Source organism: Chrysemys picta, chromosome 7 (assembly GCF_011386835.1).
Source record: "Chrysemys picta bellii isolate R12L10 chromosome 7, ASM1138683v2, whole genome shotgun sequence".
NCBI classification, from domain to species: Eukaryota; Metazoa; Chordata; order Testudines; family Emydidae; genus Chrysemys; species Chrysemys picta.
Window position 1 is genome coordinate 42631325 of NC_088797.1, and position 12165 is coordinate 42643489.

At 46.9% G+C, this 12165-nt stretch overlaps 1 protein-coding gene across 4 annotated transcripts in view; it reads right to left on the reverse strand.

Annotated features, from left to right (window-relative positions):
* The window catches only part of IPPK (inositol-pentakisphosphate 2-kinase), a 103548-nt gene that overhangs the window by 44520 nt on the left and 46863 nt on the right, over positions 1-12165 (reverse strand). Inside the window, exon 3 of one of the 4 annotated variants that reach the window (XM_065551265.1) lies at positions 2581-2748. The exons of the other annotated variants lie outside the window; for them this stretch is intronic. Coding sequence (XP_065407337.1) covers positions 2581-2595 — 15 coding nt within the window. The 5' untranslated portion in view covers positions 2596-2748. The remainder of the gene's footprint in view (positions 1-2580; positions 2749-12165) is intronic. 4 annotated transcript variants of the gene reach the window in all.

A 12165-nucleotide genomic window follows, 5' to 3' on the forward strand; every position in this document is an offset into this window, starting at 1 on the left:
GCCCCCTGCTCCCCACTCGCCCTGCAGCCTCTACACGCCCCCCCCCCGCCTGCCCTGCTCCCCCGCTCACCCGGCAGAGGGAGAAATGCAGACTCCACGTGTACTTAAACACAGCCGCGCTGCTCTGTGGGGGGAGGAGGGAGCGGGGGAGGGGGAGGGACTCTGGCTGCTGGAGGCCCTAGTGGCTGCGAGCGACTTTCAATCAGGCCAGGCGTCCAATCAGCTGCGCCGCACTCCGCAGGAGGGGAAATCCCGGACATTTCTACTTCATTAGAAATCCCCCCCGGATGGCCATTTAAGGCTGAAAAAGCCGGACATATCCGGGGAAATCCGGACGGATGGTAACCCTAAATAAATAACTTATATGGACTACACAAATATGAGGCCTCATCTACACTACCTTTTGCCAACAACACAAATACACTACAAAGCTGCTTTTGGCAGCAAAATAAAACCACCTCGACAAGAGGCACAGAGCTTTTCGCAGCAAAGTTAAAGCATCAGTGTAGACACTGTCATTTGTTATGTCGCCATAACTGGCCTCCCCCAGTGTCCCACAATCCCCACTGCGACCACTCTGCTCACTGTTTTGAACTCAGCTGCCCTGCACCTAGCTAGGCAGGCATGTACCCCTCCCCTTTCAAAACTCCTGGAAGCTTTGACATTCCTCAGCATGGAGAGCTCACAGAGCTGCTGAGGATGCTGCTCCCAGTATCCGTGGAGGCTGTGGGAGAACTCTAAGGGAATCACAGAACCATTAATGTGGAAACCTTCTCTCCCCAGCACTAGGAACACAGCAGCAGGCAGAGTGGGCTGCTGCTGCGGGGGGGGGGGGGGGGGGGGGGGGGGGGAGGCGGGGGAAGGTGAGGGGGACTGCTGTGCTGTAGCAGAGTTGGAGGCTGATGTGGACAGTGGGGAGTACAGTGTTCCCTCTAATTTTTCCCAACCATGTGCATGCGGAATGAATTTTGCACATAACAAAATTAATGTGGTGGAGGTAGGGCTGAGGGTTTGGAGTGCAGGAGGGAGCTCAGGGCTGGGGGTGTGGGCTCTGGGGTGGAGCCAGGGATGAGGGGCTCAGGGCTGGGGCAGAGGGTTAGGGTGCAGGGGGTGAGTGCTCCAGCTGGGGGTGCGGGGGGGCTCTGGGGTGGGGTGGGGATAAGGGATTTGAGGTGCAAGAGGGTGCTCTGGGGCTACAGCGGGGAGAGACAACTCTCCCCAGCGCTCTCTCCCAGCAGCAGCACCTGGGCTGGCGGGGAAAGGTGCCTCTCCCTGCCGCAGGAGCTCTGGAGCTGCAGAATAGGCGCCCCTCCCCCAGCCCCAGCAGGATAGGCGTCTCTCTGGGGCTGGGCCCGATCCGGCCACTGCAGGTCTGGGCTGCAGGCTGAGTTGGGGACCGGGGAAGGGGCACCCCTCCTCCGGCCATGGCAGATCCCCGCCCAGACGGGTTCCCTGTGCATCTGTGCAGCGCTAAATAGGCTGCTGCACAGCTTACAGGGAACTGGGAGGGAAGGAGCGTGGGGGGGGGGGGGGGGGGGAAGAAGATGACCCCTTTCCTTGCCTCAGAATTGGTTGCTCAGGCTGCTGTCTGAACTTTGAGAGACAGCATACCGACACACACTCCCCCAACACACACTGTTTCTGTCTCCCCCACACATACACAGTGCCTGTCACACACTCCCCCCTCCCCCACCCACACTTCCCCACCCACTTCAGTTGAAAAGTGGCTGGCGATCTAGTAGGATGCCCATAGAACGATAGGCTTGAGAAACCTGCATCATGTGACACTGTACCTGCCCCAAGAGGCATTGCAAACCCTTCCCAAAACACCCTGTGGCCAGTGGCACAGCGGGGTAGCTACCCACAGTGTACTGCTCTGTGTCAATTCTAGAGCTGCTAATGTGGATGTGCTCTGCCGACACAAGGAGCATAATGTGGACATCAACAGAGGTTTAATTAAGGTGCTTTAATTAAAGCGGCATAACTTTCATCGACAAAACTCTGTAGTGTAGACACTGCCTGAGTTTACTTATCTGTAGTAGCTCAGTCTGATTTCCAGTAACCAAAAAGGATTACCAATATGAAAAAAGATTATATAATAGACTATTACATAACCAGTAGGAAGAGAAAGACGCAGAAGTGTTCAGGTGACATTTTTGTCATTCTAGACAAATTAAGATTTGTCTTATTTAATTAACTCAAGTATCATTACCCCTTTGCATTTTCTTTTTCCAACTGTGAGGCTGGCTCTCCCTTAGGTTATTTTGTGGAGGCTCAAGTGAGCCTGGGGAAAGTTTAAGGAAAGGAATATTCTCTGTTTTGCTTGAAAATGTACCAAAACCAGAAGCCAATATTGAATATTCAGTACTAAACAATGACCTCTCAATAGATAATTGATTTCTTGTTTCTTGACTCATGAACAAACAACAACAAAAGTTGGTCAGCAGGCAACAAATCTCAGCAGGATACCTCCCCACCTGTGTAAGAATACCCTTTGTTACAGCACCCTCTTTTTAAAATATTTTGCATTAGGAGAGGCCATATTTCTGTGCTTAAAGGTTTATGACAGATGATACCTACAAAGCAATCCTCCATTGCAGACAAATGACCTAGAAGGCCTTTTCTGTCTCTTAACTTTCATGGCTGTCAAATTACTGGGCTTCTAAAATCATGGTTTTTCAGCTGGGTACACAGCTTTGGTCTTCAAGCTGATAAACTCCTCCAGGGTCAAACATTAAGTCTTCAGTTCTGTTCCAAGAAAAACTAGTCATTTCTAAATATGAAAAGGATGTCATAACATTAAAATTATATAATATTCTATTTAAAATACAAAAAGGATTTTCAAACTACAGTCTGACAATCACTGTTCCTGCCAGCCAAAATATGGAATGCTGAAACCAGCTAAAACCAGCTCCACTTCAGAACTCAATTCCATAACATGCTACAGCAGTGTTTGCACAGATGATGCACACAATCACTCCTGCTGCCATAGTATTCACTGAAATACCAAAGCACATTTCAAATATCTGGTACATACTCTGTTCATCAGTATGCAATTTACTAGTAACAATTATGAAAAGGAGGGGAAAAGAACAAGTCTATAAGCTGATGGGACAACTCTGAATTGAAGTTTTGCAGATGCCCCTGTTACCTGTCAGCTCTGTGTATCCAGCCTATCTGACTCACGAAAGATTCCCCACCCCACCCCCCCGCCTCTGCTTGAACCAAAACCAATCAGAAGAAAAACTTATAAAAAGCAATGAAAAGGCAGTGGGAGACGCACCTAAACCCCTCCCGACAAGGGTGACAGGATTAAGGCAACTCCCCTAGCCTCATCTGCATCAAAGATGGGACAGGGAGGCATCTCCTTTAGCATACAGAATGGAAAACAGAGATTCCAAGGCAAGAACCGCACTGAACTCTGGGACCAGAGAAGCAGGGAAGCACTGCAGGATGGGGGGATCTCTGCTCCAGATGTTAACTACTGAGCTGGGTGTATGCAGGCATGATCAGACCAATTCTAGTAATAAATCCTTTATTGGTGTCCAAAATACTGAAGCTGCCTAACTGCATTGTGAGCTCCCTGGAAAGAACACCGCCTACAGCCAGGAATAAGCAGTTCTATTGTCTAGCCCAGTTGTCCTCAATGTGGTGCCCGTGGGCGCCCTGGCGCCCGCCGGGGCATTTACATGCGCCTGCCTAGTGCCCAGCAGGGGAAAGAAGCCACGGCCCCATGCCCACCGGGGACAGAGAACTCCGGGACTGCAGGCGCCGGTGTTCTCAGTCCCAGGCAGGCGCGGTGCCGTGGCTTAAGCCGGAGAGAACTGGGGGGGGAGGGCGGGCGGGCGCGCGGCGGGGAAGGGGTGGGGGAAGAGAGCCCAGGGCTGGGGTGGGGGGCAGCCAAAACCTTTTTTTGCTTGGGGCGGTAAAAAACCTGGAGCCAGCCCTGCCCCGGCAGGCGCAGGGCCTGCCTAGTGCCTAGCAGGGGAGAGAAGCCGGGGCCCCACGCCTGCTGGGGACAGAGTACTCCGGGACTGTGGGCACCGATGTTCTTTGTCCTCACGGCTTCTCTCCGGCTTCTCTCTTCTCTCTGGACTCATAGTATTTAAAGGGTGCCTTCTGAAAACCGGTCACCGGCCCTCCACGAGGCCCAGGCACAGAAGACATCAAAGTACACCCCGCTGGCCAAGACCCTGAGAGCCCAGGGCTTCAAGGTCCAGATACACGCCCTGATCGTGAGAGCCCTGGGCTCCTGGGACCCCCACAACGAGCCAGTTCTGAGAGCGTGCGGAGTTGGTCGACGCTACGCCCGGCTCATGAGACAGCTCATGGTGTCCAACACCATCAGGTGGTCCAGAGACATTTATACGGAACACATCACAGGACACCGTCAATACCACACTGAGTAACCAAGACCACCGACCAGGGAAACAACCCACTTCCTTCCCTGACAGACCAAGGGTACCCCACCCATGTACTTATCTGCTACACCGATACTGACTTGGACTCCTTATTCATTCCATGGGTGGCATACCTGAGCCCACTTATCCACTGACAATTTAAAAACTCTTGCACCCCAATCTGGGTCTATGCAGGTTATGCGATATGTATGTATCTTTACATCCTTGCAAACGATACCTGTAACCCCCCCCATAACCCAAGCCTGACCCCAGATGTACAGTACCTTGCCTCTTAACTCGTGTCTATTTCATTTTAAACATTCACTTTAATAAAAATTTTAAATCTGTTCTTACCATTAAATATGATGTTTTTCGTATTATTTAATGTACAAATACAAAATAAGCCTTGAAAAATTATTGGCGCCCACCACGCTCTTCTGAAAACATGAATGTGTTACTAGACACAAAAAGGTTGGGGACCACTGGTCTAGCCTGAACAAAACAACTTTGGTATACTCCCTTGAGCCATCATTTTACCCATAAACAAATCTAGTATTCTCCCTTTAACCATTGTTGTTTCCCTACAAAATCCCCTACCCAGGCTCAAGTAAGGGTTCTGATCCCTGGATCCAAAATCTGCATCAGTTCCATTGGGACTTCATCTTCTCCTGACTGATGGTGCTGGGGCTCTGCTTGTCTCCAGCACTCCGGACCCTCAGATACCACCACCCAGCTGGGACCCCTGATCGATTCAAGCTTCACGGAGTGGTGAGAAACCCAACTCTCTCTCTCTTTTTTTTCCTACTCTAGGTATAGCTTTGTAACCTTAACTTGTGTGATCAGATATAGTTTTCTAAACCTGACTTTTATAATCAAATTTAAGCTAGATTTAATATTTTAATTGTTTTGTTTGGCTCTCCTTGTATGGTTATTACCAGGCAATAAATAACTTTTATGGTTAAGATGATTGCTTCCTTCCCTCTCTCTCTTTTGTGTTTTTGGCTTCCACATTGGCTCTGCAGCAACGCTCCTCTTACCTAAGCTAAAGGTCCCTGTAGCACCCAAAAATCTTGTGGGGTTTGCTCATCAAGTGAGTTACTACCAGTACAATGGTAACATGAAAGTGTGGCTCGACCCAGCCTGTTGAGTCCAGAGTCATATAAGGGGTCAGCTTGGGAGTGCTGATTGACCCGGTTCGCTCAGATGGGTGTGTGAGTGTGAGAGAGAGAGAGAGAGAGAGATAGTTTCTGGGGTGGGAGAAACGCAGCCCTGGGGGACCTAGGTCCTGCAAGATAGCTCCACTGGGAGAGAACCTGCAGAAGGAAGAAGTAGAACTCCGTATGAAAATGCAAGTGACACAAGCAGCACATTGATAGAATTACAGAACCCTGTGGGGTTTGTTCATCAAGTGGGTTACTACCAGTACAATTGAAACATGAAACTGCGGCTCGACCCAGCCTGCTGAGTACAGGGGCATAGGAGGGTGGCAGCATGAAAGTGCGGCTCAAAGAGTAACTTTAGTAAATAAGTGTACCCCAAAGTAATAGGCAAAACTGGTAACACCCTTCAAAAAAAACTGAAGCCTGTGATGATTACTCAGACTAGGCCCTCAGGAGTAACTGCTACGATAGAATGACATCCAGGTCATGATTATGAACTGGGACATTAAAACTTGACAATATACATGGATATTACTGTGATGGAAGCTATACAAGAGCCTGGATAATAAAAAGACAGATACTAGAACTCCATTCCCCTTTGCTTTCGCTACATAGAAAAACAGTATTTGTAGAAGTGTTATCCACTGTATGAAATGTAAATATATACATCTAGGAACAAAGGATGTAGGCCATATTTAGAGGATGAGATACTCTATCCTGGAAAGCAGTGACTGAAAAAAAACTCAGGGGTCATAGTGGATAATCCACTAAACATGGGTTCCCAGTGTGATGCTGTGACCAAAAGGACTAATCACTATGTGATCCTTGGATGTTGTGGAATATGTTAAGTAATGTGTTCAGTTAGTATTATTTTATGTACAGGATTTGTAGGGGAAGTAAACTGTGGGTGGACATGATAATAATGTAACGTCTGAAGACTTTGTTAAAGGCCTTGTGGCTGGTAAGTCGGTCCAAATTCCAGTAGTTGGGGGAGGACCATTGGAAGGCAGAGTTGAGATTTGCTGGCTAGTGATGGGCTATGCTGGGACCTGGCTGCAGATGCCAGGAACGGACTGTCAAGGCACCAGATATTAATTCACTGGGGAATATAAATGCCACCTTTCCAGGGCCTAGACTACAGATGAACAGTAACTTAGTTAATTTGTGGGTTTACTTGTAATTAATGGAATTTGCTAATCAAGTCTTGAGTGAAGCTTTGATGACTGGGTATTCCTGCAGTGGCCTTAGAAGAGCACCTACCATCGTTTTAGTGAGTACTCTGATCCTGAGGGCAGGGAATAAAGGAGCAGTGAGGGATGACACACAGGTAAAATTTCCAAGTGCAAAGCATGGTGATGACAACAGTTACCCGAGCCTGGAGAGTGTAAGAAGCCCAAGGTTATAACAGATGAATATAGAGGGGAATCTTGAGTGAGGAGGTTATATTACCTCTGGATTTGGCACTAGTGCAGGGGTGGGCAAACTTTTTGGCCTGAGGGCCATATTGGCTTTCAGAAATTGTATGAAGGGCCAGTTAGGGGAGGGGTGTGAGCCCCCCCCCCCCCATTTTCCCCTCTGCTTCTCGCCCCAACGGCCCCCCCCCGGGACTCCTGTTCCATCCAACCCACACTGTTCCCTGACAGCCCCCCAGGGACCCCTGCCCCATCCCTGACTGCCCCCGGAACCCCTGCCCCGGACTGCCCCTCCATGCCCCATCCAACCCCCCCCTTCCTGACTGGCCCCCTGGGACCCCTGTCCTCATTCAACCCCCCTGCTCCCCACCCTCTGAGTGCCCTGCCCCCATCCACCCCCCCCCCCCCAAACTCCCCTGCCCTCTATCTAAACACACACACATGGCTGCTCTCTGCTCCCTTACCGCGCTGCCTGGAGCACCAGTGGCTGGCGGCGCTACAGCCAAGCTGCACAGCACAGAGCACGGGGTCAGGCCGGGCTCTGCAGCTGCGCTGCCCCAGGAGCTCGCAGCCCACCGCCCAGAGCATTGCGCCGGCGGCAGGGCGCGCTGAGGCTGCGGGGGAGGGAGAACACCAGGGAAGGGGCCGGGGGGCTAGCCTCCTGGGGCAGGAGCTCAGGGGCCAGGCAGGAGGGGCCCGCAGGCCGTAGTTTGCCCACCTCTGCACTAGTGTGATCAGAACAGGACACAGTATTCCAGTAGTGATGTCCACAATACAAGAGGAATGTTGATAAATTGAGAAGGGTTTAGATAAGAACCACAAGAATGACTGATGAACTGGAAAACATGCCTTATAGTGATGGAGCTCCTTGAGTCTGTTTAGTTTAACAAAGAGAAAGTTAAGGAGTGACTTGATCACAGTCTGTAAGTACCTACATTGGAATCCAAAGTTTGATAGTAGGCTCTTCAACCTACCAGAGTTAGAACAAGACCCAATGCCTGGAAGACAAACTCAGAAGATAAATAAAGCACAAATTTTCAACAGGGAGAGTAATTAACCATTGAAACAACTTGCCAAGAATTATGGTGGATTCTCCATTACTGGCCTTTTAAAATTAAGATTTGGATTTTTTTTCTGAAAGATATTCTCTAGTTCATCCACAGCTATTGGACAAACAGGAATTAATCCAGGGAAGTCCTATGGTCTGTGTTATACAAGAAATTAGACTATATGAACACAATCGTTCACACCCCTACTCACAGGCCTTGTAATCTATGAATCGATGAACTTGCACAGTAATTTAAAAGTAATGGTGATTAAGTTGTTTCCTAGTCTTTTGTGATTTTCCACGCTGTCACCTTGACTCATAGTAACCTGAAGTCATAGAATACTAAGGGAGTGGTGTTACTATTTCACAAGACTCCAAGCTAATATGCAAGTTTTTCAACAAGGGGTAGTGGAGTAAATTTTACTTTTAACTGATGGTTGTTAGGATTGCTGAACTGGACATCATAGAACTGGAAATTGAAGTTACAAACATGCCAAACTATAAACAACTCCAACAGATTCTATGTGAGGGGTTTACTCTCTCAAACTACAGAGAGTAGGTTTCAACTTACATTTTACTAAGCTTGACAACATCTCAAGCACATTCAGATGCATGAAGAATTTTTGCAATGAGTTTGAGTCAATGAACTACCCATGACAAAGTTATTTCCGATGTCCACTAGTTTAAGAATTAATCATTCTACTAACTTTATGAAAAAACCTTCCCTTACAAAAACAGATATGGAGAAGGATATAATGCAATTCATTTAGTATAAGCAGTAGTCTTAAATAAGAGTGAGAGGAGTTAAGAAGTAGGACTGTTCGGGGTGTGCAGAGGAGAAGGGGTGAGGTAAAAGCAGTGTATGGTCTCCATGTGAATTTTAAAGCAGCAAATAAACTTTCTGCCAACACTGCTCGTTTGAATATAAAGAACCAATGAAAGGGAGCTGCTGACAAGAGTATTGTCTGACTAACCAAAAACAAACAATGGAAAAAGGATAGAAAATGAAAGAAAGTTAGTTTTCCATTTAAGTAATTAGTAGGACAACATCAGCAATTTTAAGAGGATACCTTTTATGTTTTTTCTTTAAATGTAATATTTGTAAGGTTGAGTGCTGAATCCCTCCAACAGGAGGGTCACTCAAAATAAAGATTAAAAACATGAGCTTCTTGGCTATTTGGCCAGTCTTCACATAATCCAATAGAGTTTTTTTGTTGGTTTGTTTTAATATCTGCATATTACCATCAGCTGCAGGGCTATTTGTATTATGCAAATTACCCCCTTATTGATTAGAAACAAAGCAGTGTACTGAGTATTGTGAGATAGATTGGCTAAGCATAGAAGAAGAATGCTGTCCCAAACAGTCGGCCATAGCGATCGTTTGCCATTTGGTACATTCCTGTTCAACCACGAAAGCTTGACAGCCTGAAAGTCCAACATCAGAATAGACTTTATGAACCAGTGTAATAGGGAATCTGCCTCTGGGCCGTCTCGATCCCTCGGTTGGTGGGATTTTATCCCGAACATTATAAGCCACCCGGAGAATGGCGTTCGCTGGAACGTCTTGCAGCATCCTTGCAACATGTCCAAAAAGCGTAAGGTGCCACCTGCGGACAGTGGCCCCAGTAGTCTGTAAACCCAAACAACCATAAACATCCACATTACAGATGAAGTCATTCCACTTTATGTCCAATATACAACGTTGACATTTTGTGTGGAAAACCTTCAGTTTTGTCCAGTATGCGTGGCGTGGTGTCCATGTTTCACACCCGTACAACAGTATGGGAAGGGTACAGCTCGAATAAATCCTGAACTTGGTTGTCATACTGAGATTATGTTGATTCCATATCCATTGTAAATGGCCCGTGGCAGACATTGCAATGCCAATCCGATAGAGAACCTCCATGTGAGAATTGGAGAAGCTGGTAAGTATAGAACCCAGATAGCAAAAGCTGGAAACTGATTCAGCGGTTTTATTGTTCAAAGTGATTGGAGTCACAGGTGGACCTCGGTCCTAGAGTTTGCAGTTTTGTCTTTGACCATGAAACATGAGACCATTCTTTGCTAACTCCCCCTCCATATGCTGGAGTGCCTCATGAAACCTGTCAGGGCTCTGTACTAAAAGAACAATGTCATCAGCGTAATCAAGGGCTGTGAGTGAGAGATCACTGATCTCAATGCCTATGGACTTGATGGAATGCTGCATTATGAAATCCATTGCCCGACCAAAAAAAAAAAAAAAAGTGCAGGGGCCAAAACGCAACCCTGCCTAACACCAGATCCTGATTTAAAAGGCACTGACATCCGGTTCATCCAACAAACACGGGCAGTGGTTCCATTATGCAGCTCTCTAATCAAGTCCAGCAGAGGGGTAGGGACACCTATGCCCTTTAAGACCTTCCATAACGTGACACGGTCTATTGTATCAAATGCAGCCTTAAGATCAACATACACTACATGCAGGGGCTTCCTGAACTCGCGATGCATCTCCGACAACAAGCAAAGGGCCAAAATGGCATCTAATGTGGACCTGTTCCTCGTAGAGCCTGACTGTTGGGGATGACACTTTCCATGTAGCAAAGGCTCCAGGTGTGCCAGCAAAACATGCACAAACACCTTCCCTGGAACGGAAAGCAAGGTGATCTGCCTGTAGCTCTTACATTCACTGCACAGTCCCTTGCCCTTGTAGAATGAGATCACAATACCGTCCTTCCAGGCAGTAGGCAGGGTTCCAGTTCTGGCCATCTTTCGTCTGGAGTGGTGAAGTGATTCTGCTACAGGATCAATAGCACATTTTAGCAGCTCTGAGGGGATGCCATCAGCAGTGGCTGCGCGTCCATTTTACAGTTTAGAGATGGCATACTTCACTTCATTCGATGTTGGTGCACCAGTACAAATGTCTGGATCCAGAACCATCTCATCTCCCAAGAGATTGAGACGCCATCCTAGAAGCGCTTAAGACAAGCACCATGGTAAACCAAAAAGAAGAGGACTGTCACTAGGTAGCTCCGTTGAGACTGCAAGACCTGATGTTTTTCTCTGAATAATGCAGACAGCATATAACCACAACATAATGGCCGAAAAGTATACCAAGGTCAACTAAACTATCCCATTATACTTCTCCAAGGAGTGGGGAAGGAACAAACTAGCCTCTTTGAATCAGGGAAGTGAAATAAATTTTACCTTTTAAAGTATTCTGTACCTAAAAATCAGATGAAACAACTGCAAACATATTGATAATCAAGTGGAATTTAGTGAAGGGTACTTGTATGAAAAACAGAGCAGGAAAATCAGTTTAACTTTTGATGGCTTAGATACAAGACAGTAATGTACAAAATTGGTCCTACAACAAAAGATGTAGGCTCCTTTATAAGACCAATAGGGACAAAGACTTAGCTCTGTCCAGTAATTAGAAACAGAACATTTATTGACAGGGCCACAAGTGAACATGATGCGCAGCTTCATGCTCACTTCAGTCATTAGAAAATTCTGAAAGTCAAATTTTTGCACAACTTTCCACTACATTCTATAGAAAAAATAGCTTTTGGAGTTTCCAGTATTAAGCAGGCCAGGTCCCAATCACTGTAGCAGATAATTTTGCTCTGTTTCTTTTAACATAAGAGTATATTGTTTTCAGAGCTAGCCAAATATCAGAGGTTATCGAGTTACTAGACACATATAATAGTGACGTATGTCAGTGTCAGTTGTTGCCTATTTATTATATCGTTAGCATGGCACATCTTAAGTAGGGCCTCTGATACTTAGGAAGCAATATAGTTAAGGAGTGTGGAAAACTGGTAAACTTCTGATGTATTTTTATGAAAGAATATGCATGACTCAGTTTCCCCTGTCACCTTGTATTGTTATTTGCCAAGGATTCATGGGGTTGACTTCTTTATCTTCCAGCAGATGTGACAGATGAGAGACATCAGAAGCATGGAAACTTTCAAAGACTATTATATTGAGATGTGCCAGTCGCTATGGGTACATAAGATAATCATAGATTTTTGTATCAAGGCACGTTTTTGTTCCTGGCTCACTATGTGTTTCCCCTGTGGAATCTGAAATCACTTGGAGGTAACTAATGCAAATCCAGATAGGTGAACAATTCTGTAGACATACTACCCCCCTGGGGGAAACTGCAT